The sequence below is a fragment of the Narcine bancroftii genome, chromosome 3, assembly GCF_036971445.1.
Source record: "Narcine bancroftii isolate sNarBan1 chromosome 3, sNarBan1.hap1, whole genome shotgun sequence".
Taxonomy (NCBI): Eukaryota; Metazoa; Chordata; class Chondrichthyes; order Torpediniformes; family Narcinidae; genus Narcine; species Narcine bancroftii.
In genome coordinates, this window is record NC_091471.1 from 265,223,983 (window position 1) to 265,240,566 (window position 16,584).

Below are 16,584 nucleotides of genomic sequence, written 5' to 3' on the forward strand. Positions count from 1 at the left end.
TTCATACTGTATTCTCAATGGGTTGCGTACACCTTGCAGCTTGATATTAAATCCCTGATGCAGTTTTCATACTGTATTCTCAATGGGTTGCATACACCTTGCAGCTTGATATTAAATCCCTGATGCAGTTTTCATACTGTATTCTCAATGGGTTGCATACACCTTGCAGCTTGATATTAAATCCCTGATGCAGTTTTCATACTGTATTCTCAATGGGTTGCATACACCTTGCAGCTTGATATTAAATCCCTGATGCAGTTTTCATACTGTATTCTCAATGGGTTGCATACACCTTGCAGCTTGATATTAAATCCCTGATGCAGTTTTCATACTGTATTCTCAATGGGTTGCATACACCTTGCAGCTTGATATCAAATCCCTGATGCAGTTTTCATACTGTATTCTCAGTGGGTTGCATACACCTTGCTGCTTGATATTAAATCCCTGATGCAGTTTTCATACTGTATTCTCAATGGGTTGCATACACCTTGCAGCTTGATATTAAATCCCTGATGCAGTTTTCATACTGTATTCTCAATGGGTTGCATGCACCTTGCAGCTTGATATTAAATCCCTGATGCAGTTTTCATACTGTATTCTCAATGGGTTGCATGCACCTTGCAGCTTGATATTAAATCTCTGAAGCAGTTTTCATACTGTATTCTCAATGGGTTGCATACACCTTGCAGCTTGATATTAAATCCCTGAAGCAGTTTTCATACTGTATTCTCAATGGGTTGCATACACCTTGCAGCTTGATATTAAATCCCTGAAGCAGTTTTCATACTGTATTCTCAATGGGTTGCATACACCTTGCAGCTTGATATTAAATCCCTGATGCAGTTTTCATACTGTATTCTCAATGGGTTGCATACACCTTGCAGCTTGATATTAAATCCCTGATGCAGTTTTCATACTGTATTCTCAATGGGTTGCATACACCTTGCAGCTTGATATTAAATCCCTGATGCAGTTTTCATACTGTATTCTCAATGGGTTGCATACACCTTGCAGCTTGATATCAAATCCCTGATGCAGTTTTCATACTGTATTCTCAATGGGTTGCATACACCTTGCAGCTTGATATCAAATCCCTGATGCAGTTTTCATACTGTATTCTCAATGGGTTGCATACACCTTGCAGCTTGATATCAAATCCCTGATGCAGTTTTCATACTGTATTCTCAATGGGTTGCATACACCTTGCAGCTTGATATCAAATCCCTGATGCAGTTTTCATACTGTATTCTCAATGGGTTGCATACACCTTGCAGCTTGATATCAAATCCCTGATGCAGTTTTCATACTGTATTCTCAATGGGTTGCATACACCTTGCTGCTTGATATCAAATCCCTGAAGCAGTTTTCATACTGTATTCTCAATGGGTTGCATTCACCTTGCAGCTTGATATCAAATCCCTGAAGCAGTTTTCATACTGTATTCTCAATGGGTTGCATACACCTTGCAGCTTGATATCAAATCCCTGATGCAGTTTTCATACTGTATTCTCAATGGGTTGCATACACCTTGCAGCTTGATACTAAATCCCTGATGCAGTTTTCATACTGTATTCTCAATGGGTTGCATACACCTTGCTGCTTGATACTAAATCCCTGATGCAGTTTTCATACTGTATTCTCAATGGGTTGCATACACCTTGCAGCTTGATACTAAATCCCTGATGCAGTTTTCATACTGTATTCTCAATGGGTTGCATTCACCTTGCAGCTTGATATTAAATCCCTGATGCAGTTTTCATACTGTATTCTCAATGGGTTGCATTCACCTTGCAGCTTGATATTAAATCCCTGATGCAGTTTTCATACTGTATTCTCAATGGGTTGCATACACCTTGCAGCTTGATATTAAATCCCTGATGCAGTTTTCATACTGTATTCTCAATGGGTTGCATACACCTGGCTGCTTGATATTAAATCCCTGATACAGTTTTCATACTGTATTCTCAATGGGTTGCATACACCTTGCTGCTTGATACTAAATCCCTGATGCAGTTTTCATACTGTATTCTCAATGGGTTGCATACACCTTGCAGCTTGATATTAAATCCCTGAAGCAGTTTTCATACTGTATTCTCAATGGGTTGCATACACCTTGCTGCTTGATATTAAATCCCTGATGCAGTTTTCATACTGTATTCTCAATGGGTTGCATACACCTTGCTGCTTGATACTAAATCCCTGATGCAGTTTTCATACTGTATTCTCAATGGGTTGCATACACCTTGCAGCTTGATATTAAATCCCTGATGCAGTTTTCATACTGTATTCTCAATGGGTTGCATACACCTTGCAGCTTGATATTAAATCCCTGATGCAGTTTTCATACTGTATTCTCAATGGGTTGCATACACCTTGCAGCTTGATATTAAATCCCTGAAGCAGTTTTCATACTGTATTCTCAATGGGTTGCATACACCTTCCAGCTTGATATTAAATCCCTGATGCAGTTTTCATACTGTATTCTCAATGGGTTGCATACACCTTCCAGCTTGATACTAAATCCCTGATGCAGTTTTCATACTGTATTCTCAATGGGTTGCATACACCTTGCTGCTTGATACTAAATTCCTGATGCAGTTTTCATACTGTATTCTCAATGGGTTGCATACACCTTGCAGCTTGATATTAAATCCCTGATGCAGTTTTCATACTGTATTCTCAATGGGTTGCATACACCTTGCAGCTTGATATTAAATCCCTGATGCAGTTTTCATACTGTATTCTCAATGGGTTGCATACACCTTGCAGCTTGATATTAAATCCCTGATGCAGTTTTCATACTGTATTCTCAATGGGTTGCATGCACCTTGCAGCTTGATATTAAATCCCTGATGCAGTTTTCATACTGTATTCTCAATGGGTTGCATGCACCTTGCAGCTTGATATTAAATCTCTGAAGCAGTTTTCATACTGTATTCTCAATGGGTTGCATACACCTTGCAGCTTGATATTAAATCCCTGAAGCAGTTTTCATACTGTATTCTCAATGGGTTGCATACACCTTGCAGCTTGATATTAAATCCCTGAAGCAGTTTTCATACTGTATTCTCAATGGGTTGCATACACCTTGCAGCTTGATATTAAATCCCTGATGCAGTTTTCATACTGTATTCTCAATGGGTTGCATACACCTTGCAGCTTGATATTAAATCCCTGAAGCAGTTTTCATACTGTATTCTCAATGGGTTGCATACACCTTGCAGCTTGACATTAAATCCCTGATGCAGTTTTCATACTGTATTCTCAATGGGTTGCATACACCTTGCAGTTTTCATACTGTATTATCAATGGGTTGCATACACCTTGCTGCTTGATATTAAATCCCTGAAGCAAGTTTCATACTGTATTCTCAATAGGTTGCATACACCTTGCAGCTTGATATTAAATCCCTGATGCAGTTTTCATACTGTATTCTCAATGGGTTGCATACACCTTGCAGCTTGATATTAAATCCCTGAAGCAGTTTTCATACTGTATTCTCAATGGGTTGCATACACCTTGCAGCTTGATATTAAATCCCTGATGCAGTTTTCATACTGTATTCTCAATGGGTTGCATACACCTTGCAGCTTGATACTAAATCCCTGATGCAGTTTTCATACTGTATTCTCAATGGGTTGCATACACCTTGCTGCTTGATACTAAATCCCTGATGCAGTTTTCATACTGTATTCTCAATGGGTTGCATACACCTTGCTGCTTGATATTAAATCCCTGATGCAGTTTTCATACTGTATTCTCAATGGGTTGCATACACCTTGCTGCTTGATATTAAATCCCTGAAGCAGTTTTCATACTGTATTCTCAATGGGTTGCATACACCTTGCAGCTTGATATTAAATCCCTGAAGCAGTTTTCATACTGTATTCTCAATGGGTTGCATTCACCTTGCAGCTTGATATTAAATCCCTGATGCAGTTTTCATACTGTATTCTCAATGGGTTGCATACACCTTGCAGCTTGATATTAAATCCCTGATGCAGTTTTCATACTGTATTCTCAATGGGTTGCATACACCTTGCAGCTTGATATTAAATCCCTGATGCAGTTTTCATACTGTATTCTCAATGGGTTGCATACACCTTGCAGCTTGATATTAAATCCCTGAAGCAGTTTTCATACTGTATTCTCAATGGGTTGCATACACCTTGCAGCTTGATATTAAATCCCTGATGCAGTTTTCATACTGTATTCTCAATGGGTTGCATACACCTTGCAGCTTGATATTAAATCCCTGAAGCAGTTTTCATACTGTATTCTCAATGTGTTGCATACACCTTGCAGCTTGATATTAAATCCCTGATGCAATTTTCATGCTGTAATTTTGGTGTCACGTTTATATCTATTGTTTGTCGTGATTTTAAACAATTTTCCACAATGTGAAGGGGAAATATTTTAACTAAATATTGGCATTGAACTGTTCACAGATGTCATTAAATGTCATTCAGCATATATACACAGAGACATTAATAGGGGATAAAATTTTAGCAGTATTTCTTTTGGTTCATTGATGTTTTCGGCACGTAGAATGCTGCTGAACACATACAGATGGGCAAAGCAACAGAGGAGAATTAACCAGAGTTTCGTGCAATACACACTTTTGATATTTACAGACAAAGAAGTTTATTGGGCACACCATCACTTGATCAGTTTGTCCAAGACCAATTCCGACTGAATTTCACCACATGCTGTTCAAAAGATGCTCATGAGTTACTGGAAACTGTGCTATGTGATATGAAAGGCAGATGCCATTTTGCTGGCCCTGTACTATGCATTAGATCACTGAGACTACATAAACACCTCAGTCAGGTTGTTATTCATTGACTGTAACAGGATGTTTAAAAGATCACACCAGCCAGGACCCATGACTAAGACTTTGTCCCTCTGAAACTGGATCCGTGACTTCCTCATTGGCAGACCCCAATCACTGCAGATTGGCAGCATTTCCTCTTTGCTGACCATTAACACAGGTACTCCCCAAGGCTGCATGTTTACTCCCCAACTCTTTTCCCTGTACAGTTAAGTTCAGCTTAAACTCAATCTACAAATTCTCTGGCGACACCACCATTGTTGGCTGAAGAACTGGAAATGAGAATCAAAATACAGCAATGAAATTGAGAGCCTTGTTGGTGGGACCAGACCAACGATCTTGCTTTCAGTGGCACCAAGGAGCCTATTGTTGATTTTAGGAAGGAAAGGTCAAGGGACCACACACCTGGGAGTCCATATCTTAGTAGGCCTTTCCTGGAGCTAATACAATGAGGTAACTGTGAAAGCACACCAGTGCCTTTATCAAATACAGTGCTTCTATCACACCAGATACAGATACTCTTATCAAACTTCTACATGTGAACTGCGGAAACTATGCTGACTGGTTGCATCACAGCCTGGCTCAGCAATGTAGAAGGTAGCAAACGTAGCCAGGTCCACCACAGACTTTGGCCTCCCATCCACATGAAGAACTACCTCAAGAAGGCAGCCAACACCATAAAGGACACCCAACACCCTGGTCACAACCTCTTCTCACTGCTATCTTTGGGCAGAAGGTATAGAAACCTGAGACCAGCACCTACCTCTTGGTTCAAGAAAAACTAACTGACTCTTGAACCTCTCCTTGGTATGCTAATCATGAACTGTCTGTACTTTTACAATTCACATTTTTGCACTGGGATTACTGTGAATATACAGTGCCCTCCATAATGTTTGGGACAAAGATACTTTTTTCCTTTATTTGCCCCTGTGCTCCACAGTTTTACATTTGTAATCAAACAATTCGCATGTGATTAAAGTGCACATTACAGATTTTATTAAAGGATATTTGTATACATTTTGGTTTGACCATGCAGAAATTACAGCATTTTTTATACATAGCCAATCCCATTTCCCCCACCCCCCACCCATTTCAGGGGAGCATAATGTTTGTGACATCTGGCTTCACAGGTGTTTGTGAGTGCTCGGGTATGTTTAATTGCTTAATTGGTGCAGGTATAAGAGAGCTAGGCTTGCTTTTGATCCCTGGCAGAGCATCACCAGAGAGGGTGCTCAGCACTTGAAGTCTATGAATCACAGGTTCTAAGCAGTCATTGCATGCATGGGATGTGCAACCAAGTACTAACATGACTAATATACATACCATTGCTATGTCCTAAATATTATGCTGCTCTGAAATGAGGGGACGATGTATAAAAAGTACTGTAAATTTTAACATGGTCCTACCAAATAACCTTTAATAAAATCTGGAATTGCACTTTATTCACATATGAATTGTTCGATTATAAACTTTTGTAGAGTACAGGGGCAATTAAAGGAAAAAAACAGGTATGGTTTTTACAAATACCTGTTTGGCTGCAGCAAGCAAAAATTTTGGGCATTTGCACATGGGACAGCATGCATGACAATAAATTAACTCGAGTTTGTTCTCTCTCATCTTTATTCACAAATATAATAAAGCTCTTGTTCTTGTGGGTGTTCGTGGTATCTTTATGGCTGTTCATAATCGGTCTATGAAGGGTTTTTTGCTGATTTTTTTTCTGGTATTTTGTAATTGTAAAAAAAAGTTTGCATTTTTAACATATGGTTTTAATTAAATTGAATTAATTATAGTTTTCAACTAACTGACTAAGAATGATTAAATTTAGCCTCATAGTTGAAATGTTTAAATGTTGCATGGATATAATCAAATTAAAATTTGCTGATCTCTTGAAGTTGGGATATTTTGTCACATTTTAGTTTAAACATATTGATATTTTACAAATAATGTTCTGATTTCTCTTTAACAATTATTCAGTGGCATTAAATTGCTGATATATAGCACCTTTTTAAAACAATGTACAAGGTTTTAGTCATAAATATTTGGTCATCATTACCCAACAAATAATAGAAAAAAGGAGCTGGGAAGTCAGTGGTACACGGACATGAATTTCTATCCTCAAAAGCCATGATCTTCTGCCTCTTGTTAACTTCAATATCCTAAATCATGCGACTTAACCATATAACCATAACCGTTTACAGCACGGAAACAGGCCATGTCGGCCCTTCAAGTCCGTACAGGTTCACTTGAACAACTCCACTAGCTCCTCCGCAAACTCCTGAGGAAGTAGTTGTTAAATTATTTTAAAATTCTGCAGATATTGGAAAATTGAAGTCAAAACAAACATATTGAAAGCACTTGGCAGCGTGCACTGTCAGGGGAACACAAGATAAATGCTTTAGCTTCATGACCTTTTGTTGGAATTAGAAAATGTTAGATAAAATCTCAAAATCGAGGAAAACGAGATGTCTGTGATGGGATGGAGCGTAAAAAAAAATTAAATAAAGTGTTGATTCATGATAGAAGTGAGTATGTGAAATTAGAGAAATATGAAATGTATGTATAGTCTCTGAATGATTTCAACAAATGTAGCCGGTTCAACTCTGTATCCAATCTACATGGGAGCCCCTTCTCCATTCCCAATGGGATGCTACTGTTTGAGAGAATCTGGGCAATACTCAAAGACTGCAGCTGTTAAAATCAATGTTAAAGCCTGTTAAGCACCTAGAAAAAATAGGTACACTTGCACTAGTTGGTGTAGAGATTCATTGGAACAATACAGGAGGTTAAGAACAAAAAATATCAGAGTGAGACTAGGTGGAAGAGACAAGCGATCACAATGAGTGCTCTGTAAAACCAATGGTTGCAGACATATTGTGTCTGATACATGTTGTACCCTTACTAGGAAATAATAAAATATGAGCCATCTTATTACATTATTTATTTTGATGAAAGATGATCAATTTAAAGTTTTGATTTTCTCCTATAATGGCTTCCTGGCCCTCCGGATATTTCCATGTATTTTCATTTTTAATATCGTGACTGGTCATCTTTCACTTTTGCTAATAACCAACTAATGAGTATTTGTAGTAGTTTTTTTTCTGTTGTATTAGCGTTTCCAGCATCTACAATATTTTGTCAGTGGATCACTCTCGGTTCTATGTGTTGTAATATTATTTTGTTCTAATGTTATCCTGTCATATTCATCAGTAGGTTTGATATTTTTCTTACAATCTTCTGACATGGTGGTGATGTCCAAATTAATCTATAAAGTAATATTATTGTATGTTCAATACAACTCCAATTATCTGAAATGTTTGGGTTTGGGCCTAAGCCAGATAAAGGTTTTTTTTTCCCAGACAATTGGTCATTTAAAAAGTCCAGTAGCAACAGCAAATCACTTGTAACGGTATTTAAACAATAAAGGAAGGCTTTTAAATTATTAAAAAATGTTTAATTCTCACCAAAAAAATGCTGGCTGCGGCTGATCACCAAGACCTCCCAACCGCAGCCAATCCCTGACACGTACCCACTGCTGCTGCTGAACCCCGGGGAGGCTTACCGGGCCAGTGGAACACTCACTGGCGAGTTGGCGGGCTCCTGTCTCCCTGGTCATTGGAGCTCCTGACGCCAGTGTCCCGACTACAAATCTTCCCTGGGCCTAGCACACATGCACACTGGGGAGTTCAATGTGCATGTGCGATAGTAGGTCCAGGGGAGGATTCGGAGTCGGTGTCGGGGAACTCCACTGTGTTAATGTGAGTTAAAAAACAGATTTGTTAGGTCTCAAAGGCAAGGACTCTGGACAGTTTTTTGCAGTAAAGAATTTTATTTACAGAAGGCAAGTGTTGGAAATGGTAACAGATGCAAAACACACACACACACACACACACACACACACACACACACACACACACACACACACACACACACACACACACACACACACACAGAACAGCTGTGGGAAAAAGGTAGCAGTAGTGAAACAACGCAACTGTTTATTAACTATCGTGGAGAAAAAGTCGATAAGCGATTAAAGACGCAGACAACTAATAATGAACGTGGGAACAAACTGCTTGCACTCACAAACAACCAAGGGAAAAGTCAATATGATGCCTACTACCCTTTGACTTTGTGAAGACACGGCTCTATGCTATTTAGGGACAATAATCAATGCTCCCAACCCTATTTAGTGCACAGCTTACAAACAGTTTCTCCAGCGCTGTTCCATATTCCTCAGCCTGGAGTGAAGCAGGGTGGCCCTCAAAGATGACAGAGAGCACATGGCACCTTTAGAGTGCTGGAAGGTCCAGCCCATGTCATTAATAGGGACCCAATGGCTCAGTGCCAGGAGAATTAATCCAATTACAACAGCCAGTGGCCCAAGGCCAAGTACAGGCTGGCTGGAGAGTCCAGTCCAGGTAATTTACATGAAACAAACAGCAAGGTGGCACTATGGGTGGGGCAGAACCAAACCTTGATTGGCAGCTGGCGTGTCCTCTGACAACCGCGACCTTTCCCAATACAGCAGAAGAGGGATGGAAGGGGAGAGAACGCCACTGAGCCTGAAGCTCTGCCCCTGCCTGGGAGGCCGCTCTCCTTGATGACGCCAGGACAAGGGATTCTTCAGACTGCTTGCGGCTGGGAGACAGTGGCACGCATTTTGAGAGGGAGAGTTGGAGAGAAAAGTCAATAGGGCAAGGTAAAGAAGATATGGAATGAGAGAGGGGAGGGAGTTACCTGAAACGAGGACAATGGTTCTAATTACATTTTTTCTTTGACAACCTGTGAGGTCAGTTCGGCTCAAAAAATTTTTTGATAAATGAGGATTTTGGATAATTGGAGTTGTACTATATGTTATTTGCACAGATGAGGAAACAGTGTTGAGTCTGAAGATTTTAAAATTGTATTGTACTTTGTGGGTGAAATCAATAATAAATGTAGATTTACTTAGATTTGAAATGTTGGAATGCTGTTTCCTCAATATTTGTTCACTTAAAAGTGAGCAAGCTTTTAAATGATTTGTAAATTTGTTCTTGGCCTATTTAATGTTTGTTGCTTTTATTATAAAGTGATGTTTTGTTACTTGTCAGGGAAGGAAGACATAAATGCATGCTGTACATAGCAGTGTAATTGATAGCTTTATAGCAAAAAAATCTTTACATTTCTCTCTGTGCCTGTTCATGAAGTGACTTTTATGCAACAGCTTGATTTTATGTTTGTGAGCATGTCTCCAAAAATGGCATGCACCCAAACCCTGTTGTCGAATGATCTTGAAGTTCTGGACAGAATGCTTTTTATTAGTGATACTGGAGGAATTTCTCAGGACTGACTAAAAAGAGTAGCAGTCCTTTGGATTAATTCCAGAGAGCTTTTGAATACTTGCTCCTAAAAGGAAGAACAGAATTAACGATTTTCCAGTTGTATTATGAGTCATGTAAAGATTCCCAAGAGCCTGGCTTTCATATTTAATAAGTTGATGTGAAGTTCTTTGTAATTTTTTGCATTTTTGGATAAATTTTATTTTGGTTTTATACAAGCTGAAAAAGACTATTTAATTTTTAACAATTCTCAACAGCCTCAAAGGCGAAAAAAGCCAAGAAAACCTCCAAAACATATCGTCAGCTATGAATATATTCGCTCAGTATCCTCCTGGCATAGGTAATGCAGCACAAACTTGCTGCACTGCAGTTTCTTATTTCTGGAGCAGTCTGACACTAATCAGTAACATTTAAAACTGACAATTAATTATTCCATAAATTATAGACTGAGCTACTGACAAAAGTTTGAAATGTTTATACTTATTCGGGCAGCAAGTAACTAGTAAGTGCTGTTTAATTAAATATGTAGCACATATAAGTTTCCAGTTAAATTTAAGGGGTTTCTTGTTCAAGACCACACAAAATTACATTTTGCCTGTCATATGAAGGCCTGGCACTTCAATGATCCATGGAAAGATTATGCGAAGATTACAGTTTTTGACTTAGTCATGATCTGATGACTGTGCACAAGCTCCTTTACAGCCTTCCGTAATCTTTGTTCCCTGGATTTAAAAATATTATAATTTTGCTCTATTCTAGCTTTTCCATAATTTTTTTTTTCCAGAAATTATCTTCTGTTTGCAAAAGTTAACACTGGGGATTGGGTTTGTAAAAACAAAATAGTTTCCAACTTAATACACACAACTTCTCTACCTCCCACTCCAATTGTATACTTATTGATTTGATAGATGAATTGGGCTTTGAGAACAAACTAGCCTGTGGAACCATGGTGCTTCATTCTCTCATAATATTTTCTCCATTGGATGTTGTTTAAGGGCACTCTACGCATTCCGTGCTAAGTTAGTCATTTATGTTACCATGCACCAGAGTGCATTAGTCAATACCCTGCATTGTTGAACATGAAGGGTTAAGACCCAGTGTTTTCTTCACTGACAGTAGGGTTGGAGGGCAAAGCAACATTTGATCTGGCTACGTAAAATTTATCACCAATTTAAAATTTAGCAATTTATTCTTTATTTGTAAAATAATTTTTTTCAATAGATGATGATACCCACATTTACAATGGAAAGAGATTGAGAGGACTTTCACACAATCCAGTCAGAAACAAATACAAACTCTTAAAATGCTTTGGTTAGACTACAACTCATTGGACATTTTTATCACCATCTGAACATTACACAATAGTAGTTAGAATTTTAGCTTTAAAGAGATTCTCTCACATATTGTATTCACACATATGATGTACCTTTATTACAAAGTGTACCTATATGTAAATATATAGAACATGACAGAATGTAAGACTGACATTTAAACAGTATGAACTGGGTAGTATGTGACGTCCAAATATTAACTTGATTGTGAGAAAACTAGTCCAAGCACATAGTCTAATTGGTTACTCCATGTTGAGGAATTGGACAGAGGTTTGAGGTGAGAAAGAGATATTTAATAGGAACCTGAGGGGTAATTTATTTTTTTACAGTTGGATGTATGGAGCAAGTTGCCAAAGGAGATAGTTGAGGCAGGTGCTATTTTAATGTTTAAGAAAGCTTTGGACAGATACATGGATAGGACACTTTAGAGGGACATGGACCAAATACAGGCAGATGGGACTAATGTGGATGGGGCATTTTGGTTGGTGTGGACGAGTTGAGCTGAAGAGCATGTTTCCATGCTGTATAACTCTGACCATCACTCTAAAACTGCTCACAATATTCCAAATGTCATTAGACCAACATCTTAAAGCCTCACCAATATGTCTTGGCTTTTTTGCAACCTGCAAGACAATTTTTAGGGAATCCTGCACTATGACTCCCAAGAGCACAAAGCTTTCTGCTGCTAAATAATGATTCATTATTCATGCTCTTTATTTTTTCTTTCTCCTTCCAGCTTTGGGAAATATCCTGTGGGGAGCTCCTGATGTCTGTGCTTTTTGATGTTGGAATCATGTCTGTGGCCCTTGATCCTTGTGAATATTACCTGTTCTGTGGAGGAAATGATGGATCCATATTTCAAGTCAACTTGTTCACTGGGGTGAGTAGGGCTATGCGTTTAAACATGATTGTTGCCAATTGGAACTCTTTAAATATGCATCAAATATATCAACAAACCTCATTAAATGTTTCCTGTAAGGCAACACTTAAAATAGCTAATGAGGTCACCATTTTGTCATATTTTGATGACTGCACAAAGGCCTGGAAGGTGTTTGGATAATTATTCCCTGAAGCTTAACGATTGTTTAAAATAACAGAATAGGTCTTTATGGCCACCCCCCACCTCCCACAGAAATAGCAAGGACAGATTTCCCTTTGTTCTTATCACCCTACCAGCCACCACATCGAACATATTATTCTGTGCAATGGGAATCCTACCACCAGACACATCTTCCCCTCCCAGCTTTCTGCAGGGATTGTTCTCTCTGCAACTCGCTCGTCTACTCATCCTTTCTCACCAATCACCCCATTAGAACCTACCTCTGTAGTGCTACACTTGTATATCTTCCCTCACCAGTATTCGAGGCCTAAGTGAAGCAATTGTGAATCTGCATGGGGTCATTTACTGCATCCAGTGCTCCCGATGTGGCCTCCTCTACATTGAGGAGAGTGGGAGATCTTTCCACTGCAAGGAGCTTCCAGTTGCCAACTGTTTTAATTGTTGCACTGACATATCTGTCATTGTACTGTCAAATTGAGTTCACCCACAAATTGAGGGAACACCTTACGTTTAGTCTTGCGCTTACGTTTCAGTCTCCAACCAGACAGAATCAATATTGACCTCCAATTTCCATTAACCCCCCCAACCCCCAGTCTTGATCTTTCCCCATTCCTCTGCCTCTTTTCCAGCTCCCCATCCCTTCCTCGTATCCCTTTGCCTTCTCCATCAGCTTCTTCTACCCTCTCACCCATTACCTCTTGTTAGTCTGTGCTCCTTCCCCTTCTTCCCTTCTCTCCTTCCCCCGCCTTTTTTGTCAGGATCTTCCCTTTTTTTTTTCATTTCCAACAAAGGGCTCAGATCCAAAATGTTGATTGCCTTGTACTTCCTATAGATGACGCATGATCTGCTGAGTTTCTTTTGAGCTTTTGTGTTTGTATTGCTACATTTCTCCCTTACCTGGCTTACTATTGTTGAGGTTCAGCACCAAAGGGTTATCAACTAATATCTCAGCCAATTGATCATTCTTTGCAAGAACTAATATACTACATATTTTTAGGATATTAAGTTGTAGGGGTAGAGGTGAATGAGATTATAATATGTTCTGCTTGTGATCTACACGAGCTTCTTGTAGCCAACATTTTAACTCCCTGAACCATTCCTACATTGAGATGTCTGTCCTTGGCCTCATCTGTTGTCAGAGGCTAAACTTAAACCTGAGGAACTGGACAGCCTTTAGCGTGATAGCATGAACATTGATTTTTCTAATTTTAACCCCTTCCCCATCTGTTTCCACTGTTTCTATCTCTTCTTTACCTACTTCGGTACCTTTTTTCTCTCTCTCTCTCTCTCCCTCTAACTTTTCTTTCCCCAGACCTTTTTCTAATAGTTTCTCCTTCCACCTGGCTCTCCACTTCTTAAACTATGTCCTATACACACCACCTGCCATTCAAAGTTTGGTTCTGGTCCACCATCATGCATACGTGACCATTAGCCCCTTTAACTACCTTTGTGCTTGGCCTTGGCCATTGGCCTTTGTAATCAATTAGACCTTGTGGGTACTGATCCATTGAAACCTTGTAGATTACCTGGGCTGGACTCCCCAACCCTCCAGTACTATAAAGGGCGCTAAGTGTGCTTGCCGCTTCCGCTTTGCCATCTCTGAAGGACCACCCTGTTTCATTCCAGGCTGAGTACCGTTTGGTAAAGTATGCACTGGTAAGGGCAGGGAGTGTCTTAGTGTCCCGAGCAGCATAGAGCCAAGCCTTTACTGAGTCAAGAGATGACAGGTATCTCATTGTTTCTTTCCCTTGATTATATGGAACAGCACTGTACTCTAGTTCATTGTGTGTGTGCGATCTTCCCAGAGGGGTCTTCTGCAAATAAAGTCATTTACTGTCAGACTGTGTTCAGTCATTGCTTTTGACACCCATAGAATCTATTCCCTCTCTTGCAACAGGGAGCTGGAAACTATATTTGAAAGTACATTAAGCAATAAACTACAAGGTAAACAGACTGACTGTTAGGAAATAGTCATAATCTAAATAACTTCATTCTTGATGTAAATACTTCCATGATTCATTGAGTATTTGCAAGCATTTTGGTAGCAATGCCTCATTTTCTTCCCAGATCCTATTTCAGGTATTGACGTCTTAGCAAAATTCTTTGTCTGTGTTATTTTCCACTGTATCTCTCCATTTAATTAATTTTTTTCTCTTTATTTTCCACTTCCATCCTTTTAGTGTCTTTATTTAAATCATCTATTTAATATTTTGCCTCATTACCTTTATATACAACTTTATATCAAACCACGTACCGTTTTCTTATCTTCATCCATCTTTGGGTGTTGTTTTCTGCCTTGTTAAAATGAGACTAATTTATCTTCTAAGGTAGAATCCTTCAGATATAAGTAAATTACTTTTGCCAGTTATTTATGGAGTAGAAAGATGAATCAATTGTGAATGGATCCTTAAATATTATTATATTTTGCTTGTAGTGAGAACTTGTTTCTTGCACTGATTTTGCATGTAGAACTGACATAGTCCCAGATTTGAATTTTGATAGTTTAAAGCTTTGACCCATTATGTGATTTTAAGAGCTCTGATTTCTGTGGTCTCTCCTCATGAGTGAATTTGAGTATTATGGTTGTTCATTCAACGCTTGTGGTGCTTGAATGCCTTTATTCTGGGGAATTTCAAGGACCTGAACTGATAATAATCATGACTTCATTGTCGTACACTTAAGTATAAGGTGCACGTGCGTCAAAGTTCTTCCTGGCTACCACCAAACATAGAACATAACAGCACATTACAGGCCCTTTGATCCATGACGTTGTGCCAACCTACCTACCAGACCTACTGGACTGTAGCCATTTAAGTCTGAAATAATGTTTTTCTTTGGCTCTGGATGATAGTGACCTTCTTAAAGGAGGTGGGTACTTTCTACCAGTAGCAGGGAGAGGCTTTCTTTTTCTCAGGTCTGATGATGGGTCTTTCAGCTGAAGCATTAACAGCTTCTCTTTCCACAGATACTGCCTGGTCTGCAGAGTTCTTCTATAATTTTCCTTTTTTTTTTTAAAAATAAAATCATATTGGCTCGGTTTTTCATATCCTACAATTGAGCAGGTGCCACAACTTACCATGAACCATATATTATGCAGACCAAATAGCTTAATGTGCTGGAAAGTGCTCCCATTTGCTCTTTGAACTTACCCAATCATAGACATACCTTTCCTTCTGCAGATCTCTCCCCTTCCTTCTGCAGATCTCTCCCCTTCCTTCTGCAGATCTCTCCCCTTCCTTCTGCAGATCTCTCCCCTTCCTTCTGCAGATCTCTCCCCTTCCTTCTGCAGATCTCTCCCCTTCCTTCTGCAGATCTCTCCCCTTCCTTCTGCAGATCTCTCCCCTTCCTTCTGCAGATCTCTCCCCTTCCTTCTGCAGATCTCTCCCCTTCCTTCTGCAGATCTCTCCCCTTCCTTCTGCAGATCTCTCCCCTTCCTTCTGCAGATCTCTCCCCTTCCTTCTGCAGATCTCTCCCCTTCCTTCTGCAGATCTCTCCCCTTCCTTCTGCAGATCTCTCCCCTTCCTTCTGCAGATCTCTCCCCTTCCTTCTGCAGATCTCTCCCCTTCCTTCTGCAGATCTCACCCCTTCCTTCTGCAGATCTCTCCCCTTCCTTCTGCAGATCTCTCCCCTTCCTTCTGCAGATCTCTCCCCTTCCTTCTGCAGATCTCTCCCCTTCCTTCTGCAGATCTCTCCCCTTCCTTCTGCAGATCTCTCCCCTTCCTTCTTCCCCTTGAAAACTAACTTGGATCACTCTCTTTTCCCAATTCTGTCAATGGGTCACAAATGGAAGATGTTTTTTTTTCCCCACTTTCCCACAGCTGCCTGCTTAACCTGCTGAGTTTTAACAAACTGTTGTTTTTATTTAACATTTTCATTGTATATTGTGTGCTCCATAACCTTGATCTTCTCTATCCCTGCAACCTTCTCCAGTCTGGTAATCTCATCAGGTTGCTGCGTTTCTGTAATTCTGGCTTCTTGTGTAACTTCAGCATTTAATCATTGGAAATGACATTGTTGGCAGTCTGACAGTTCTTTCATAAT

General features: G+C 39.5%; 1 protein-coding gene across 2 annotated transcripts in view; it reads left to right on the top strand.

Annotated features, from left to right (window-relative positions):
- Window positions 1–16,584, top strand: part of wdr18 (WD repeat domain 18) — a 209,788-nt gene that overhangs the window by 139,022 nt on the left and 54,182 nt on the right. For both annotated transcript variants that reach the window (XM_069928005.1, XM_069928004.1), the window contains one exon: window positions 12,220–12,363. In XM_069928005.1, coding sequence (XP_069784106.1) covers window positions 12,220–12,363 — 144 coding nt within the window. The remainder of the gene's footprint in view (window positions 1–12,219; window positions 12,364–16,584) is intronic.